This window comes from Vigna radiata, chromosome 6 (assembly GCF_000741045.1).
Source record: "Vigna radiata var. radiata cultivar VC1973A chromosome 6, Vradiata_ver6, whole genome shotgun sequence".
In the NCBI taxonomy this organism is placed as follows: Eukaryota; Viridiplantae; Streptophyta; class Magnoliopsida; order Fabales; family Fabaceae; genus Vigna; species Vigna radiata.
In genome coordinates this window covers 10,788,961-10,811,222 of record NC_028356.1, presented here as the reverse complement: position 1 = coordinate 10,811,222, position 22,262 = coordinate 10,788,961, and the positions used below count along the sequence as shown (strand labels likewise).

Genomic DNA, 22,262 nt, shown 5'->3' with positions numbered 1-22,262 from the left:
TAAGAACATGAAATTTGTCTATTTCTCTATATTTGGTTCTTTGAATGAAAATGGTGTAACAAAAGGAAATCGAATTTTAATAAATAAGGTGAGAAGCATGAGAAAGTAATGTAAAACTTCCTTAATTCTTGTCAATAACACTTAAGAATAAGGATAACAATAAGATAGGGTGAGTCTAGATAGTACCTAATTGTTCCACCTAAAACATTTGTCTCATTACTTATCCCCCTCCCGATTGGATATATGTGAAAACTGTTTAAAAGAAATTATTTTAAAATATAAACTTTAATACAAATATCTTAAAGTGTAGTATAAATAAAATTGCATAAGAGAATTTCATATAGATAAATTTGATCTTTCTAAAAAATAAATTTAAATAAGTTGGCGCCAAGAGTATAAATTTTAACAAATTAATCTTTTTAAAAATAACTTCAATTTCATAGGTCAAAATAAAAAATATAAATATATATAAAATTAAATTCTAAACAATTATTCAATGATCAATATTTCTCCCACTTGCTTTTTTTTTTTTTAAATATCCAAATAAAATTTAATAGCAATGATTAGTGGTATTCACAAGTTAGATGTCATGATACTCTTACTTTGTTCATAAAAAAATTAGTAATTAAAATCGTCTCATCAGTGAGTATATATTAGAGATTCACTATATGTTATAGATTTTACCCATAGATGATTATGGATACATATTGTTGTCATCCTCTTTAAGACATATGAGTATCGAATTAATTAGGTAATTAATTAGGTTGTTTTAGAGACACTTTTGGAGTTATTTAAATATGGAAGTCCAACTAATGACATAAATGGATATGTCCATCTAGAATAAGAATTTATAATCCACAAGAAAAAATATTATACCTCAAAATTACTACTGAATATTTTATTGCACAAATAGAAAAATCTAAATCGTTCAAATTTTGTTGACCATATCATAATACTAGAATTATGAAATCAAGAAATGCAAAATTTCCTCAAAATTACTTGATTATTAAGAGTAATTAATTGAAAAATATTGGTTTTAAAAATACCATTATGAAGTCCAACCCTCTCAATCAAATGATAGAATATCAATCATCATGCTTCTCCAGTTCAAGAGTATTCTTGACAACACGTGATTCGAGTTTTACAAGGTGTTAAAGATGATAATATAGATCTTGTTAACAAGAAACAAGTAAACATTGGACAACTTCTTGAACAACAAGTTTCTAATTAATAAGATATACTAGGATAAAAAGATTGCCAATTTCTAGTGATTATGAAGTATACTTACAAAAACTAGACATAATATTGGAGGCAAAAGAATGATCCTAAAACATTTTCACTAACCATGAACTCTAAAGAATCAAATTTGTGGTTTATACTATGAAAGATGAAATGGATTGTATGACATCTAATTAAATTTGGGATCTGGTTGAGTTGAGTAAGGGTGCAAATACATTAAACATAGATGAGTCTTTAAAACATATCAGAAATAAAAATTTTGTTTTCTTGTTTTACAGACATAGAGGATATTTAATATAAACTTCTAAAACTCAGAGACATATATAACCTATTAAGTTTTATATTAATGTCCTCCGATGAGTTAATAAGAAGAAATGTTTTCAATTCTTCCATTGTGGTGTGACTTTTGCTACATGTAAACCCATATCATGATTGGTCTATTTAAGAAAGACTACTCTTTGGATTGTGTCAAAGAGATGTTCCATGTCATTAGCAAAAATATATTGTCTTCAAAGGCACTTCAAGGGCACAAACTATTTTAACAACTATGTTATGTAACTCACCTTTGTACAAAGTATGTCAATATCTTGAGTAATAGTCAGATATGTTATGTCATTGGGTAAGCTGCACAATACAACAACACAAGATTTCAACTCTTATAATAGATGGAATGCAAAGATTTTGTTGAATTTATTTTCCAAGTTTTCATTCTTTTGGTAACAAAATCGAAGTCTTGGAAAGGAAAACAAAATAAAAGGTTGGTTGAACCTTCACGTTTTGCTACAAACACATTTATTCTAATCAAGTTCCTCTAGTGACTACCTTTGAAGATGAGGTAAAAGAAGAAACACAAACTCCTTCTTCATTGAGACATCCATGTTGATCCGGTTTTTGTGCCTGATATGGGCATGGTTATAGCCAAACCTGATTCTGGGTGGTTAAGTTTCTCTAGAAGATCCTTGATGAGGTTGCCTGCTATATATGTTACTCCTGAGGTTGAAAGTGCCATTGCAACATAGTATAACACAGTTTTCATATAGGCTTTGGGCGGTCTGCTGCTATAAACTTTCCCAATAGCAAGTAGAATGATGCACACAACAGAAGTAGCTGCTACCACAGCAAGCTTAAGTTCAGTGTAGTAATTCTTATTGATCAAGAGGCCATATACAACAAGGGGGACAGCACCAAAAATCAGGAATGATAAAACAGCTACAACAGCATGGAGCAAGAAGTTCTCTCGACGTCCTAGATATTCTTGATACCGATCTTGCACAACCGCTTGTGTTTGATCCTCTCCAGAGTGATCATTTTTCAAGTCAACAAGCTGGTGAAAAAGAGAGCATAGACTAAGTATTGTTTTGGATTAGTTTATGAGAAAAAAAGGCTTGAGTAAAATGGATGTATACAACACTGTATAGTGAGTGCATTTCAGGATTTGAAACCACACACAAGTTTGTCTTGAGGAGGCATGTTTGACCAAGTTTTAAACAAAATGAAATAGAATTGAAAATGGAACTTCATAGCATCAAGGGCATGTCACCATGTTTTGAAATAGCATAGACTGATCAAGGTTAATAGACAGAACATTTTTCAGCCATCAGATCATACATTCATGCATTATGTTGTAACATGTGTTAAACAAGAAGGCGTTGTTGGTGGAACTAGAATGTAAAAAATAAGTTAAACTTAACAATGACTAATCTTAGCACAAAACATCATTGTGACTGAAGAGAGAAGCATATATAGCAAGATGTTTCAAGGCTCAGGTTACAAGGGCAGCTATGATTTAATTTTAACCTGCCAATATGATGAATCATTCTACTTCCATTCTCAATAAGTCTATCTCAACATGGTATTTCAACTATATTTTGTTTATGCATGAAAGATATGTGAAAAAAGAATGCCCACAGAGATATGATGATACAATTTAGAATTATGGATTGGAGGAGCACATGAAAGCCCACTCACATTGTGACCAAGGATGATAAGTCCACCAATGATATTTGCAAATCCCAATGCTATAATATTCACTACAATAAACACAAACAGAAAATTAAATTGCCATCAACCAAAATTTCACCTTTTTAGATGAAATAATACTCAAGTAGCTCCTATCAATTCAGTGAACCTTCTCAAAAAACTAGGAACAGTAGAGACAACAGAAATTAAAGTAAACTACTATAAGAACCAAAAGAACTCAGGACACAGATTTGAATTTGATTGATAAACATATGTTTTGCACGCATAAATATTTGAAGTCCAACAAATATACTTGCTAACTTATACGTTTGACTATTTATCAAGACATGTTTCAATTACATTACTTATATTTAATATTAAAAAAAGTGAGCATGAGCAAGTTATATTTGGCTTTTGCAACGTCATCAAATTTCTTGTTTCTTTTAAAAGAAACTTCTCCAGGAAATAGAACCACCCTGAAAACCAAATTTCAAGTTAAAACAGATTAGATGAAACACAACATACCAAAGTTGCACCACTCAGGTGAAAAAAATTTCATATATGCTTTTAGTTATAAAATGTGCTTCAAGTACCATAAGTAGGATGTAAATTGTTGTAATGACCTAATTAGTCTAAAAATACAAAATGAATCTTTTCATCATATATTGCTTCAAGGAGTAGAAAATTCAAATTTAGTGAAATGCACCTCCTCAAGCTGAGGACATCAAGCATGAGAGGTCCTTGATAAGTTCTGATAAAGTAAACTTTAAACTCAAGTTAACCTTACAAAAGTAGCTTGGTATGATGATGTTTGCAATTATCTATATAATTTACTTTTTGTCGAATCTCTAAATGATGTGGGATGTCCAACAAAGTTAGGCTAAAGATTTTTTTAATGTCATTTAGATAAAAGGCTAGCCTTTAGGTTATCCAAAAGCCTTTCAATCATAACAAACTAAGTTGTCTAAGAAAATATAAAATAATAATAATAAAACAATGATGATATTATTTCTAGTATTATTGTATTAGATTCTTCTACAATATTTTGAAGTTGTGTTTGCGAAGCCTACTTAAGAATTAAACACATGTTTGCTGGCTTACTTAAAAGACCTCGTTACTCAATAAGCTTTTAGCCAGAATAGGCTTCTAAGAAGCTAGGTAAAGGCTGATACCAGGAAAATTAAGGTCTTATGTTTGGGAAATAGAACAAGTGGTTTAAGGTAAAAACTAGTCTGACCCATTTCACCCATAATTACACATATATAATCCAATTAACCGATGTTCACTCTTGAAAATTGCCTCACTAAGCCACTTAAAGGAAGAGAGAAACTTACATGGGGTAACACCCGAACTAACTGCAGATGACACAATTCCTAGACTTGTGATTGACTCAACTAAACCACCATACACAATGCTCTTAAGTATTTCCCATCCTTGTGGTTCACCAACTTCATCTCTTGGTTGTAAAGTTGGTATCGAAGTTGGTAGTTCAGTTATAATACCACTTTTAGCTGGAATATCATCTGCTTTAGCTGGTATACATGCTCCTTCCCCAAGATCAACTATCACATCACCACCTACACCAAAATAATAAGTAATAACTGTTGTTACACAAATGCAAACCGGCAAGATTTCTTCTGGGAATACACTCTGCAAGTGATACAGGTCAGCAATAATGCTCCACACTGGTGATTAACAGATGACATTTATTTCATGCACATACCTTCATTTTCTATCCTGGTAGGAGGATATACTTCATTGTCAATATCTTTTGGCACATTGCCAATTAGAGTAAAATCTATGTTCGATGGAGAGATAGCATCTGTTTTAGAATTTTGCTCACTAATAGCTACATCATTTGCATGTATTGCACTGCCAGGTGATTGAATTGGTGATTCTGCTCCTTGTACCAAAGAGGAATAACCATTCCGAATAATTTCACGTTTCTTGTCTACATCTTCCAGTGTACCCTCAAGGACTTGAGGTACTACAGTCGCAGAAGTAAGAAATTCAGTTTTCCCTTCATAAGGTTTCGGAATGGCTTCTTTCGTATAACCCTTTTTCTCTCCCTCACTGATAAAGTTTCCGTCCAGCAATTGTTTCACAGACGGAAAATCTGGTGTCTCCTGCATAACTGTCTGCACTCCATTCACCAAATCACCCGCACTTTTTGAACCGGACTGTATAGATGATAAATCATTCTGAAACAATGAGTCAAGACATTTTTGGTCAGCCAATACCTCATTACAAAATTTGATGCCATTTTCTATGCATGGTTTAATCTTTTATTGACTTACTGTTGATGAAATCAGAGAATCCATGCCTCCATGTGCATGATTAATATTTGGTGTAGGTTTTAAATCCGTAACTCCAGATGTATCAGCAGGTGGATCTTCAGAATGACCAATTCCACGTGAGGTGAGCTCATCTGAAGTGATTGATGTTGAGTTATGCTGCTTAGCAGAAGCAGTTCCAGAATATTCACGGGCTGCATCACCTACACAATCATATCAAGAAAATGGGCAGATTAGAGACGGATGTCATAATAAAATATTTCAATCTTGAGTGAAATTCACTGCAAGATATAGCATGATTTCCCATATTTCTTAGTTAACATTTGATATGAACAACTCTCAACTATTCAAGAAAATGTTGGAAAGGAAAATATAACAAACTCTATTAATAGGATATTCAATACGGAAGTAAATCACAAGGAGTATACAGAATTTGAAATGCCTCTGAAAACAAGTCTTTTCAGTAAGCTCATATATCACATCTAAATATATAAAGATGTTTGAAGGAATGTTATTAACTTTGTACTGTAAAATTATCTTCAGAAATGACAATGGCAAAATTCTATAATTGCATATTTAGGGTGGAAGGCTGGAAGCCCCACGACACACACCTTGGTGGTGCCAATCTTCAAATAAGCATCATTGTGAAGGTGACTTCTCTAAGTAGTACCAATAAATAACCACTTAAAATAAAACTTGCTTACTAGTTTTTTTCCCCTTATTAATCAGAGATTTGAACCAATTTGCACTTGAGCTTTGTGGATTTGAAGGAAACTGCAAATTACTCGCAGGTACACTGGGAGGATTTTGTGCACCTTCCTTCTTGCTGGTGCCACCAAAAATACGGAATGCATCAAAACATTTTCCTGTTCAAATTAACGAGATTATTAAGTTCACATAGATGACAAGCATTAGTGTATATTCCTCATAGATCAATCATGATATATCAAAAGAAAACTTCTAATTTGCACTTAAGTAATATATGCACAAATCTCAGAACAATAACTTTTAGATATATAAAAACATTTGTTAGCCTTCACCGTATAGAATAGATTTAGGTTAAGTAGTACTTGACAATGACCTTCAAAAGCACATCAGACAGCATATGAATGTTAATTCATAATCAGATGTCCACACAAACACTTTTATGCTTCAAAGTTAACACTACAGCTTCCACAAAATTACAGCTCATAAGGAAGTTCAGATTCACTCGTGATACTATTACCATCTGGCCAATAAATTTCTTTTATCAAACTTAAACCAAAGACCGCACTATGCTTTGATCACAGAACAGGTAACCCACTTACCACTAGGAATAAAGAAGCTGAAGCATGATAAACATCTGAATACTTCTGGTTCTTCATGAGGCTGATCATCATCAGCAGGTGGCTCTTGAATGACAATATCGGGCTCAGATCTTACATTTGCACTATCACCTTGGTTGGCACTGGGATGTTCAGGACTATCTAACCACCGTGGGCGGCCTATAGATTTGATATCTATATTTCCAGGATTCCTTTTTCTTTTTTTGAGGATTACCCTTTTAGTAATGCAAGAATTACAGTTAGGACAGAACAAATCATGTGTCTCTTGTTTTTCCAATACTGCCTCAACATCAAATTCTTCTCGTGGCTGGTCAATATCTTCTTTTATCAAGTTAGGAGCTTCCTTTGCACTAGTTTCTTCATGAAAATCTGCAACAGCTGTAGCTTGTATATCAGATGAATTATGTATATGGGATAGTTCTGGAATAGAAGGGAGCTTCTTGTCCAAAGTTTTCATACACTGATTTGTGTTTTCGCTGCATAGACTGTTTTGAATAACTGACATATCTGCTTGTACATCAAATTCTCTCTCCCCCAGATTTGTTGGATGGACAGACCCATAAGCATCACCATTTAGAACTCCATTAACTCCATTATCTGCACATATAAGAATGACATAATTATAAAAGCCCAAAATGAGCTTCAAAGATATAATCATTACAGGTTATGTTACTCTACAGTAATGCATATACTTGTTCCAAAATCATAAAAGAACACTACAGTAATTCAAAAATAAAAGTAAAACAGATGCAATTACAGAAGTTGAATGAGTATCAATAGTGGCGTCAACCATTCAAATAAACAAAAATCACTTATGTCTATCTAAACATCACCAAAACAATGTCAAAAGTGCATATACAGAAATATTGAACAAGAGCGTGGGGCTGTTTCTACATTGACATTCTAACTACTCTAAGCTTTTAAAGCCAACAAAGTAAAATTAACTGTTGCAATTTCATCCGGAAATTTACAATAAAAGTTACTTCAAGTCCTCACAACACTATGGAGATGTATCCCTTTAAAAGGCTATTCAACTATGCTGGGCGGAACTGCTAATGTGCGTTCTAGAATCTTGCAATCTACTGACCTTTAATTTCATAAACAAAACATGGTGCATGTTGAATCATATGTCTGACACTCATCATCAAGTCAGGATAACCCTTAAGATTCCAATTTGGCACAGTCCAAGGACTGTCAAATCTCTTGGTCCATGTGCAGTGGTGACATTTCCACATTCCTTCAAGCATAAAAAGTGACAACATTTTACTGAACATCAGAAAAAGGAAACTAATTCCCAGAAATTTGAAAACAGAAAAACATTTCAGTCAAACAGACTTTGTGTCCAATATTTTTGGTTAGTTCAAATTAACTCAGCTATGTAGGATATTATCTTTGTTCACATGTTATCAGTAAGCTAGGAAAGAAAATTTGAGGTCTGCAACACCAATATGGATTGAGGACTATCTTTAACTACCTAGACCCAGTCTATTGTCAAGCTAAACCACGGACACAACCAGAACTTCAGAACAACAAGACTAGGACAAAGATTTTTGAGAACAAGAGCCATTTTAGCCACAAAGTCAAGGTGTCTGGAGTCTCTACGGCCTCAACTGTAACCATAATGTCAAGTATTTGTTCACAATTTCCCACCACAATATCATGGATTGCAACCACAGTTCAAAACCTTGCTAGAACTCATACACACATCACAATTCACAACACAACTTAATAACTTAATTACAAGAAAACATTGGGAACGAAAGTGATGCAACAACAAACACACAACAGTGGTTTCCTGAAAAAAGCGTAATACAACTTAATAAACCGAAAGAGGACTGCACTCTATCAACCACGAACAAGATCCTTTAACGCAAACAGGATTCTATAGTACAACATAACAAAAACCAAAAATCCAAGAAAGAGAAGGAGGAGGCGAGGTACCTTGTTGCTTATCAAAATAAACACTGTTCATATTCTGTGACATATTAAAACCACTTATGGCCTCTACATTTGTTGGTTCACCCGCAAACTCTGCCACTTGTGCTAGCCCAACAGCTTCATAATCTGATTTATCACCATTAACATGGTTGAAATTTTCACCACCATTTCTTATCTCTGAGGCTTCTTCATCTTTCTGAACAGGAGATCCATCTGGGGCTGTGACCACTGAACCAATTCCATTACCATGCTCACTGTCATTGCTACTAGAAGAGAAGGAGGAAGAGGATGAGGAGAAGGATGGTACTCTTTCTGTGACGAGACCACCCTTGCTATGTGACTCAAATTTCTTTCTTACCAAAGCATCATCTTCCATCATTCCTTCTTCTTCTTCTTCTTCACGAGGATGCACCCATTGATGTGTTTCTTGTTCCATTGATGATGGCTATCCCACAAGAAAACAGACACAGAAACTATTGCAAGATTGGATTTTTTGGGGGAGAAGAAGAGGAGTTGAATAGAAATTTATGGTTTCCTAACTCTTTTGACAGTGCAGACTTTGCATTAATGCCAGCCTTCCAACCAGAAGGCGCATGGAAAACAAATATATAAAATACTCAAGAAAATTATCAGTGATTATGTCAACATGTTTTAAGCTCAGAACAATACATAGAAAAACAGCAATTTTTTTTAAGAAAAATGTCCTTTTAACCATAATTTATTGTGTAATTCAAAATTACCACTGATTTCTATAAATTGTACTGCTTCAGAAAAACACATAAAATAATTTCTAATTATGGCTTAACATAATTAGTTTGAAATAATTTTTTTTAATTAATGATTTTAAACAAACACCTTTGTTAAATATTGAGGGGAAAAGATTATCATTTACTATTTTCATTTTTATTTATAACTTCAATCAAATTAGAAATAAAACAGTCTCCCAACTTTGTTTGTACTGAAAAATTGTTTTCATGTTTTTATCTGAAAATAAAACAAAGCTGTTTCAGAGGGTAATGGGACCAGCTTGGATCTCGATGACCATGCTTAATAATAAATAATTTTTTATTTATTTTTCAAGTTAATTAAATTCTTTTATTTATAGAAATAGATAAAATTACTTTTAGAGTTTTTTATTTAAAATTCTCTAATTATTATTTGTTATTCCAAAGCTTTCAAAAATTTTTTGAAACTGCCTTTATATATAATAGAAACAAATGAATGATGATTGAAAAGTCACAGTCTGCAAAAGTACTTAACATCAACAACATCTTCTAACCATGGATGTCTTAAAACATCACAACAAACAAACAAAAGAGGCCATGAAACTTTAATTTAGTGGAAACGTGACAGCTAGATAATGTTGTACAGAAGAGTACATCCAATCCAATCGATAGTAATAAATAAAATTAAATGGTGTGAACTTAGTAGGGTTCAGGTAGGTACTTCAAAAATACTTTCATGATTTAAAATTAAATATGTTTTCGTCAGTGAAAATTTCTTAATTTTATATTTTATTTATAATAAAAAATTCAACTTTTGTACTTCACTAATATAATATGTATAAACTATTTTCGGCATTACTGCACGTTGTAAAATGATAACCTAACAATCTTTCTTCAAATAATACCGAACATAAATTTCTTAAATAATGTTTAAGTTATTCTCAGAAATTTCAAAGTAAGTTTTATCGATGAATCAATATACTTTATTATAGATTTAGATTTAATTGTATTATAAAATTGTGAAGACTCGGGAAATGGTATTATAAAAGTGATAAAAAATTATAAATAATGAGATTTTATTATTTTAATATTAAAAAGTTTTAATATAAAAGAAATTGTTATAAACGAGTTTTATTATTTTTAAAATATACTATCTCTATAGAATATATTTTTAGAGTTTTCTATCTTCTCTTTAAGGATTTTTACACCTTATTCATCTGTTTGAAAATTGGAGATTGCTTCGCGGTGAGATCTTTAAGTCTACCCGATCAAATTCTCAAATAGAGTAAGTCAGTTTTCTACTCTTTTTTTTCTGGTCTCACGTTTTCCAATGCATGCGGGTTTCGCTCTATCACATGTATGGTTTAAGTCTTCTTTTAGGTTCTTTGGTGATCATTGGTTCTAACAGAGTACCATGATCATGATTATGTGGTTTATAGGTGCAGATAGAACTCTTTGAAATGTTAAAGTGGTATAAGGACTTCTAAAACACATTGATCTTCTAAAAAGGTAAGGGAAACTAGTTTTGAGTGGTTTTATTTGATAGGCAAGTTATAATTGATGTTGGTATGATTTATAATTGATTTAATTGTGAAATTGAAATAATTGTAAAATCTAGCATGTTGAGTTGATTGTTGAAATGTTGATTTATGCTTGCAAATGTATGAGAAATGAGGTGAAGTGTAATTTGATGTAAAGTTTGGGTATGATGAAATTGAAATGGTAAATTTGGTGTTTTAGAGACTATCACACTGTCATACATCCCAGTTTGGTATATAGTTGTAAGAATAGGAGGTTTTTGTACTAAAAAGAGAGGTTTTAATAGGTGAAAACCTAAGATACTAGTTATATGGTATAAACTATACTTTGAGATTGTTCTAAGGGTTATTTAGGACTATTTTGAGTTCTAGGATGGCAAAGTTCTGAGGTAGAATTGGTTGATTACCAATTGGGTGTGTTTTAGTATGAGTTCTGCATCATTTTAGGGGTTTTTAGTAGTGAAATTTTATATTAGAGGGTATGGGCTATATGTGATGGTTTAGGGACTGTTGTTAAGTCTTTGTAGACTTGTTTAACCTGTTAGTTGCAGAAAATATGCAGGGAAGAGTATAGAATAAAGTTTGAATGGTTTAAAGTGGTTAAACAAGTATGAGATAGAAAATCTGAGTTAGGGAGGTATTTTTCACGGTTAAGGGTCATTAGAAGGTAGGGAGAAAGTGTCCAAGTTGAAATTAGAAAAGGAGTATTTTACTAATAGCTCTGAGCGCCCAAATTGGCACTGAGCGCATGAAAATGTGAAAGTTGCGCTCAGGGCACTGATGTTCCAACACTGGGCGCTATTCTTGGGCACTCGGGCGCTACTAAACGACACTGAAACAATTTTGGATGGTTTTCAGGGTTTTGGGTGTCCGTTTTGGACGTTCTTTAAGTTGTTTTGGAGGTTTTTGACCTTTTCAGAGCTATTGGGGAGGGTTTCAAAGTTGTTTTCCTTACCTAAGTTTGATTTTAAAGGATTTTTGTGTACTTTAGTGGTTCTTCTTGTGTATTAATGTATATGGAATGGTTTCATATGATTTTTGATGACTTGTGAGGATTGTTTATGGTCATTTTAAGTATAATCAATTGTTATATATGTCTGTATGCAATGTAAAAGTGAAAAATTATATGTATATGGTTTCAAATGGATTCTTGTGCTACATGCAATGTATATATAAATATAGGGTTTATATGAGAATGAAAATGGTGTGTAATAAGAATGGGAAAAGTGTGTTATGAGAAGAATCTCAAGGAGAGATTCTATTTTCTAGCAAGTTTTAGAATGCTTGATAGAGAGACTGTGGTACCCCAAGTATCTTGACATTCTACCAACCATTTAACTCATGAAGATTTGGATGGGGTGGTCAAGAGTATGGCAGGAGGTCTTCACCCAAGCCCTTTGGGTTTTAGGAGTAGAAGATTTACCTCATGATGAGTAGGTCGAGTTACCCTTGTTTATCTCTGTAGAGTATAAATACTACAATGAGTGCATGCTTGCAGTAGTCTATATCAACATTATATTCAGATAAGTGAGTATAGTGGTTTTGTGGTTGTATGAATTGCTTGTTCTTGAATGTTGTTAGCTGTTAAACTAAATTATCATCTGTTATGAAACAGGTAGGCTTCTTTTTACACCAAGAGGGGGGGTGAATTGGTGTTGATTCAAAATTAAAATCTTTTCGCAATCTTGGTATGAAAAATTCAAAGCTTTTGATCTTTCCTTGAAATGCAAGTTATTGAAAATGTAATGCAGTGGAAAAACGCAGTTGACTGCCTAGCAGATATAGTCGATTGGAAAATAAAGAGTGTAGGGATCAGAAAATTCAAACACTGTGTTTATACTGGTTCGGCCAACAATGCCTACATCCAGTGTCCTTCCAACCCAGGAAGCAAATGCACTATAATGGTTGCGATTTTTACAACAAGGAATTTATAGAAGCACCACACAAAAATATAAATCTCCTCTCTAACCCAAAACCAAATATAGTTGCATACACAAAACCAGAATTGCAGTAAGAATCCTCTCTCCTACAATCTGCACCCATGTCGAACAATCCTCAACGTGTCACCAGCACTCTTCACAGGATGCCAAGCCTATCACAGCAGACTTCACAGGTTGCCAAGCCTTCAGTAAAAAAACTAGTAGTCTTTCGCAGGATGCCAAGCCTATCAATATCAAACCAGAAGCACCTCTTTGTGCAGATATTGATAAACCAGTGAGAACAATGACTTCTCCTTTTGAATTCCTCTCAAGCAAGATCACCACCGTCTTCTTGGAGAATTCTTGGAGCTTCTAACGAATTCAATCTGAAACAGGAAAATGAAAATGTCAGATCACAAAAGTCACAGAACAATTCGCATTCTGTCTATTTATAGTTTTCTATTTCATCAGATTGATTCATAATCGAATAGCCTATTAATAGAGTCGACTGTATCAAAACAGTTATAACAAACAGTCAACATAAAGTTCCTCAGTCAACAAAATTAAGACTCATTTATTACAGTTGACCAGGTCATACAGTTTTAACTAACTTTTGAAAATATAGTCGTTGGAGCTTATAGGGTTAACAAAATTTCAAACAAAACAATAACACAGTCGAATATGCATATCACAATGTCGACTGACACATGAAAAATCACTTTGAAATTCTTTTCAACTCAAAATCTCACACAACACATGTTCACAAAATCTATACAAAGATTTTAGCATAGTCGAATCCATTAACAGTGTATTCGACTGGACTAGAACTTTGTCACAACACATATAAGTTCAAAAGGTGTCTGTGATCTTTTCTTTCAGAAATGTGTAATGATTAAAAAGATTTTATCTCACATTTCAATACAAGCATGTTCAACAAATATAACACTCAATCAAGCATAAGAACATACAATGTAATTCAATCAAAACATGTTCAACAGATATGATAAACTTTACAAAATAAGAACATGTAATACTGGAATATATGTACTGTTATTAAGCACTGAGTTGTCATCATCGAAAACCAATTTGATATAGAGTTTGTGTTGTCAACAATCTCAACATTATCTGGGACTTTATTTGTACACTAGCTTACCCTTGTTTTTCTGTTGTCTATCTTTGTATGTGGTTTCTCTTTTGCGTTGATCATCTAATGGTGTGAGCTTAGGGATTCACCTTTTCAGTTGTTCCAACTAGAGGTGAGAGACAAGCAGATGAGTTGTTAGATAGATCTACAGAAGCATATCTCTTCTTGAAGGGGGTTTATTTTACCTAATTGTTCTTTTAGCATCTATGTAATGTTTCATTTTGATAGTTTTATACTATTAAAATGAGATGTTAAAAGAAAACTCAATATTTTTAAAGTGAGTTAAATTGAAATTGATTCATTTAATATATAAATTAAATTATTTAGTTCGGTACAAGTGGATTGAATGTATTATTAACAAAAAGTTTTACTTTTTTTTTATATTTATGTAATTTTTTTATTTTAATTATTTATAATTTTTAATTATCTAAATTTTTAATTTGATATATTTAAATATTATGAAATTTAAATAATGTTTGAATAATTTTGATGTTTAATTTATTTATTTATCATAAATTATTATGTTAGTTTTTAATTATTTTCTTTTATAACAACATATAGAAACTTTTATTATAATAAAGTTAATTTATTTTAATTGTAATGTAATAATTATATAAAATAAATTTGAAGAAAATATTTTTAGATTAATATTCAACCACTCATAATAGACTGAGTTAGGTTATAAAACTTTTAAATCATTAATAAGTGAATTAAATTGATTTGACTTATATTTAATTCAATTCATTATATATCAATTTATATGAATTAGGTTGATTTACTTAGACATTTCTATTTACAAATAAAAAGTATAAATCAAAGAATGAATAAATAATTAGTTTATTATATTAACATATTTTAATTTTAATTAAAAACTTATAATTTTATTTGAACTAGTGTAATGAAACATATATTTGATTTTTGGTAATTTTTACATATGGTTATTAAAGAGAAGTTAACTTTAATATATAATTAATCTTAAATAGAGTTTTTACCATTTTTTTTTCTTTTATACATACAGAATATTTAGTGTTTTCTTAAGATTAATTATATATTAATGTTAATTTTTTTAATAAATATATATCACAATTATTAAAAATCAAACATATGCTAAGTATGTGCATTATTAATGGAGTAACAAAATTCACATAATTAAAGCTGTATTAAGATGATAAAAAAAATCTATTATTGTATTATAAATAAAATATATGTCAGTACAAATATTGAGTCGACTATTTGTTGTTAAAAAAATTCATATAATTGGTTATAAGTAAAAAAAAATATATATATTTTTTTTATAAAATTAATAAATTTCAATTTTTAATTATTTCTTTCTTACTTTAGTCTTAATCCTTATTTATTGAAAATCTTTACTATTAATGAAGTATAGGTTAGGTTCACCAATACACTATAGTATTATAGTATTGGTAGGTGTTAGGTCATCCTTTTGAAATTTACTTAACTACGCAAACATTTCTCCAAGCCAATTATCAAACTCAACCCTACTATTGTTTTGTCTTTTATAGCTAAATAAACATGAGCCACACTTCTTTTCAAAATTCACTCACTCATTATAATGCTTATACCTTACGTTTTTGTGATTAATCAATTAGTTCTTAGTACACCATTTTAAAGCTAAATTAATCAACTATACTTAAATATTATCAATATTTTATTACAGAGGCTTCTGTCCGTTTATCTATCAAGAATAAAAAAATAAAAAAGACAAAAGTCATGTGTTATATGAATAAAAAATATAAAGAAAGATAGGTTATATATACATTGAATTTCAATTACAACAATCTTAATGAAATTGTTCCACTATTTTAAAAATCATATTATTTTCATATATTTTATATATAGAGATTGAATAATATATTATAATAAAATATTAAATAAAAATCAAATTAAAAAATAAAAAAATAATTAATTATTATAACATCCTATTCTAATAGTATAAAACTACTATAATAAAACGTTACAAGATTATAATAAAACAACTAGATAAAAAAAACAAACCTACCACAGAGAAAAGATTTACACTTGTAGAACCACCTAATTACACATCTGCTTTACCATCACTCCTCGCAGGAACAACTGAAAGACATCTTTATCTACTCTCATCATTAAGGTGATCATCATAAACAAGAAGATGACAAACAAAAAAACAAACACAAAAGTAAAGGTAAGATAATATATAAAAAAACATGCATATAAATAAAAACATAAATTTTGACACACCAGATAGATGAATCAAACAATCCTAAGTATACACTTCTAGATTGACTATCCGAATACAGGCGTTATTGTTGAGTTATGGTGAGTTCTGCATTTGTATGGTGGAACAACTGATCCACTCAAAGCTATCATAGAAGGTTAGTTTGTTAAAACAACCTTTTGCCAAATGGTAAGGCTTTCAGATTAGGACTTCTTGCTACTCCCACCACATGATTTCCTTCTCTATCGAACATAGATGACCATTAGAGTATCAGGATAACCTCCAATAATAAGCTCCTAATATAATACATACACTAATGGACACCACCATGGAATCTCTCCATGAGAGTTATGGAATTACTCCATCTACTAAGCACATGACCAAGACATCCTCCTCCTCCTCCTCATCGTCATCGTAATATCATACAACTCAATATATAGTACCAAACAAGCATCAAAGTACCAATATAACTCAAACCTAGTCAGAAATAAGAGAAAAGAAAACACAAACACACCAGTATTCTGGCACTCAGCACAACCTTGCTCACCTAGCGAGCTCTCCTAACGAGAGCAAAAATAGAGAGTTTTGCAAGCTCAATGAAAGCAAAAGCAGAGAGTTTTGCAAGCTCAATGAGAATGCTATCCCAACCTTTGTAACTCATTATTTTTCTCAGTTATATACTTGCCCAACGGCTCCCTAGCTTGCCCAGCTAGTATGTGAAATTATGCAACACAACATTTTTGAAGAAAAAACCCCTATCTACCTCAAATGTTCTAACTTCTACACCTTCCTATGCATCTACAACTTTCATTTACCATTTTGAGACTTGAAATTGAACTTAAAAAAAAGTGTCTATGACTCAACTTAAACCTTATTAGTAACACTTTTAAAAGAATTTCTACTTCCCTCAAACTAAAACACATTTCTACAACTCATTATTCAATTCCACTCATTCCTCATCAAATTTTGGCAAACTTAACCTCTATACAAGTCCTAAATGGCCTAAAAATTGACATTGAACTTCAAGTTTCCCCATCCAAACACCATCTCAAAATCTCACTTGTCAAAACCTCCTATTTAACGCAAAACAGCCTACAATTCTACCCAATTGCTACTTCTCCAAATCAACCTCATATTTTTAGTCAATTTAGGCCCTAGACAAGTTTCAATTGATCAAAAGCTCCTAGACATCATTTCTCACTCAAAAGTCACTCCTCTAAAAACTCACATACCAAAACTTCAATCTAGACTAAAAACAACTCAACAACATTCCCTTTTTAATACTATTAATTCTATAATAGGTTTGTACCTCCTAAAACTCCAAAAGCAGCAACATTAAAAGTACAATGTAGTAGCAATTCATTAGCATACATGACAGTCATTCATCAACATACATGACAGTCATTCATCAATAATTCAATTCCATGCGTCAAACAAGATTATTACTAATTATTCATCTCAATTGATCACATATTAAACCAAACATCATTCTTACAACATGGCAAGTATAAATTCATACTTCTTAACACAAAATAAAACAAATATTAGCTTCCCTTATCTTTTTGAAGATCACACCGTTCTAGAGAATCCTATTCTACTCTCAGAGCTCAAGGAGTTCTATATGTACCTACAAACAACAGAAACATGATCAGGGTATACCATTAGAACCACTTATCAACATAAATTTTTATAGAAGACTTAAACATTACATGCAAAATGAGCGGGCCCCACATACCACGGAAGAAAGAAAGGAGCAGAGAAAATGGACGAACTTAACTTACTTAAACGAAGAAATTAATCCGTCTGAATTGAAAAGTTTGCCGCCAGTATCACTCTTACATTCTCTATTCTTCAATCAGATGATTAGAGAAGAAGAACTAGAGAGATATCAGAGAACTCTAAAAGAGTGGTTTCTAGAAAAATGGTGTATTTTAAAATAATGAAACTCATTTATAACGAAACTATTTATAATAAAACTATTTAATATTAAAATAATCAAGTTTCACTAAACCATTACCATTTCTAAAACACCATTTTTTAGGTCTTTACAATTATTATATCAACTAAGTTAAATATCATTTTATAAACTAAAAATTATTAGTGTAATATCCCAAATTTAGTAATATAAAACTACTAAAGTGAACATTACATTATAAAGAGAGAACAAAACTACAAATCGTGATGAAGAATAAAATCCTAAAGTGAACATTACATTATAAGGAGAGAACAGAACTACAAATCTTGATGAAGAATAAAATCCTTCACCTGAAGAACAAAAGTACACCCTATACAGCAAGCTTCACTCCCAATCTCTTGATGAGCCAAATGAAAAGATATGTCCCTAAGCTCACACCATTAAGGTGATAATCTCAGAAGAGAAACATCATACAAGGACAGACCACAGAAAAACAAGGGTAAGCTAGAGTATCAAAAGATTTTACATATCAATTTAAAACGATAACAATATACAAGCATATTATAAATTAAACAACACAGCCTTTTGTCCAATCCACTTGAAACCCTTTTTTACTGTCCGGACAGATGTACATACGTCGGACTCATGGGGAACCTACACCCATGTATGGTGGAGCAACCTAACTTAGAAATAATAATAATAACCACATCCTCAACCACCACCTATAATACCATAAACCAAAGTTAATCTGTCAAACATCTATGGCCCTAACTAGTGACCATAGACTAGGACCTCCTACTACTTTCCACGACATAATCACCCATCTCTACATGAAATGGGGTTATTGAAAGTGTCAGGATCATTCCCCAATCCAGGAGCCCCTACTTCGATACATAGTACCACATAATCAACTTAGGGTATCCCTCCTTGGGATTCCTTTCTCACATAATACATAAAATCCACATCTCATACATTGTTTTAACATCATCATCACATTCACAACCTTGTTTCCATACCACATTGCATACCATAATACACATTCATATATACTGAACAATGAATCTCAAAACTTCAATTAAATCAAACTATAACAAGAAAAATACAGAGTAAACTAAAATCTGAACAATTCGCTCAACGCACATCATTCGCTAAGCGAATAAAACTGACAATGCTCCCAGACCTCAACAATTCGCTCAACGCACACCATTCGCTAAGCTAAAGTCAACAATTTGCTTAGTGCACACCATTTGCTCAACTAAAGTCCTCAGACAGAAAACCCACCCTCTACCACCACTCGCTGAGCGAATGGATTCGCTCAGCGAGTCTGCATAATTTACAGCACCAAAATCTGCAGAATTACGCAACTCACACCAAGTTTACCAATTCTAACTATTTTTCCCAACTTCTAACCCTCCTAGATTGTGTTATACACCTATTTATATGTAACCAATGTTGTCTAAACACTTTTAACCCCAGTCTAAACAATTAAATTCAAGATCTCACTCAAAAACTCACAAAAACTCAACTTATAGACCAAAATTGAATTCTACCATTTGTAGCACAATTCTAAGAAACTTAAGGACTCAAACAAGTTGCAAATAACTTACCAAGATTCCCCAAACTGACTATACAAGCACAAAACCTCCAACTCACGTTTTCCCTAGTTCACTTCCTCAAATTGAGTTCGAAACTAAGTAGAACTCTACCTTATTAACACCACACACTCACACTTCTTATTTCTTCTATTCTAATTGTTAGAACAGCTCACAAATCAACTTATAACCAACTCCAAATACCTCTCACTAGTTCCCAACACTTATCTCACAATTTCCCTGTCCAAAACCTCCTTTTTAGACAAAAAGACTTATAATCATTAGTAATAATTTATTTTCCCCAATTCCATCAACATACAATCTTCACAACACCAAAACCCAATTCGACAACACATACTAACAAATTCAACATGTTTCAATCATTCATCTGTACACAAAGCATCAACTAACTCATCATCATAAAAATACAGTCAAATTCTCACTTCTCTAACATTTGCATTCTTACATACACATACATTCCCACATATAAAATCACAGTACATATAAATCCCACTTCTTTTCAACATAAACACAATTTAAGTAGAGATTCTAGCTTCCTTTACCTTACACTGACGATACACAACTCAAACTCCTCTAAACGCTCCACCGATCACTTGTTGTACAAGGAACTTCTACAAAACCTACAAGTTATCGATTGATGATTGAAGAATAACCTTCGAATCACCAACAAACTAAGAATCCAAGAAGAGGAAAACTTGATTCATGCAAAACAAAACTGTTTTACATAATCAAAACCCTAGAGGCTAAGAAAAAGGGGTTACCACTTACTTGCTCTATTCAACAAATTGATCGGTTGAAGAGGTAGACCTCGACGCTATGATCGCCTAGACACTTCCTGATCGTCGAACAAATGACTTGAGGTGAAGAACCTTTAGAGAGAAGTGAGAGAAAGCAAAGAGGATAATTGTTTAGAAAGATGGAGGAAATTAAGATAATGAACCGAGTTTTAGAAACTTATATTTATATTATAAAACTATTTTAATATAAAATAGTCGGTCTCATTATTTTAATACACTTGTCTACTCTAATACTCTATTTTTTAATTCTTACAATTAGTATATAAAATAATTTTTATTAAAAAAAATATAATTAATTTATGAATTTGTTTTACGTATTATTATAATCAAAATATCTGCATAATATTAAATTTATTTTCTTGTTTGTTGATGCTTAATTATTTTTCACCCTTTAAATATTTTTTTTCTTTTGGACATTTGCAAAACAATCATGTCTAATTTACTTTTATATCATGCAAAACAATCAGTTTTTTCGTTTACGAGCAATGATCCGTCTTCATCAAGTGAATATCGACAACAGCATTGTAATAGAAAATATCTAAGTAGAATTTTAAAGATATATATTAATAAAAATAAAGACACTTAATTAAAATGTGGTAACAAAGAATTCCAACAAAATTTAAGACGCTTATTAGAACAATTTCCTACTTTTCTATTCCAATGAATATGTGCTTTTGAGTTCCACTTTCATTCTAATATTACACTTTAAAATCGTTGTTTTCATAAAGAAACACCAAATATTAAGTAGTTCAAGTAAATTCCTCTTGAAACTCTTCTATGTTTGAGTCAAGAAATATAAATGTTTCAAAGAATATAAAATTTACAATGAAGATCCCCTATGTTTATCCAAGATGATACTGTGCAATTACTTATGTTCTATCTTCAATGAATAAATCAACCTACATGAAAAACAATATCAAAATAAATAAAGTACCCATAATATAAATAGTTTAAATACAAATTGGACTCAAGCAACAATATAAAATAAATAAATAAATGATATTTTACCAGCCATCTCAATCGATAACTTCCAAACTGTTTCACAAATAAATTATACTTTCATATCACATATTATTCTCATGCCAATGAAAATCACCAAATTACATGGAACTCAATAGTTTATCATTTGATAAAGATCTCACACTTTTTATTATTTTTCGAGTTAGCTTATTCAACTGACACTACAAAAAATTTTATAATTATTGATGAAATTTTATTAAAAAAAATAAATTTGTTGATTAAACCAAATTTGTCAACAAGTTTTATATTTTTAATTATCAACAAAAATATTTGTCATTAATAAATTTATCGATAAATTTTGTTATAAATGTTGACAAAATTACAAACAAAACTTGATTTTTGAGATGTGTATAAATCATATCTTTAAAAACTTAACTTATCTGTTATGTATAGTGCAAATCTTTCAAAATGCAACAAGAACTTTTCGAATTTTTTAAAAAACTCATAATTAGTAAGAACTTTTTAAAAGTAATAATCTAGGATATAAGAGAGGAAGAGAAAAAGATAAAAGAACAAATAAGATGAGAGTGAGAAAGATATGTCTCAATATATTTCTAGGGAGCATAATAACATCTATATATAGGGAGGGGAAAGTTTGTTCCGTACAATCAAAAGCCAGTG

At 31.4% G+C, this 22,262-nt stretch overlaps 1 protein-coding gene across 5 annotated transcripts; it reads right to left on the bottom strand.

Moving 5' to 3' along the window:
• Positions 1 to 1,877: 1,877 nt before the first annotated feature.
• Positions 1,878 to 9,364, bottom strand: LOC106765259 (membrane protein of ER body-like protein). Of its 5 annotated transcripts, none has more exons than XM_014649817.2 (10): positions 8,759 to 9,362; positions 7,905 to 8,054; positions 7,277 to 7,414; positions 6,800 to 7,186; positions 6,197 to 6,358; positions 5,496 to 5,695; positions 4,922 to 5,399; positions 4,533 to 4,775; positions 3,208 to 3,269; positions 1,878 to 2,563 (listed from the first exon to the last, which is right to left on the bottom strand). In XM_014649817.2, the coding sequence occupies exons 1-10, from the start codon at positions 9,189 to 9,191 to the stop codon at positions 2,102 to 2,104; spliced, it is 2,715 nt and encodes a 904-aa protein (XP_014505303.1). In that variant the 5' UTR covers positions 9,192 to 9,362; the 3' UTR covers positions 1,878 to 2,101. The 5 variants fall into 5 exon arrangements, with proteins under 5 accessions (XP_014505303.1, XP_014505302.1, XP_014505301.1 ...); XM_014649816.2 differs by having other exon boundaries at positions 6,800 to 7,195; positions 8,759 to 9,360; XM_014649815.2 differs by having other exon boundaries at positions 6,800 to 7,414.
• Positions 9,365 to 22,262: the final 12,898 nt, after the last annotated feature.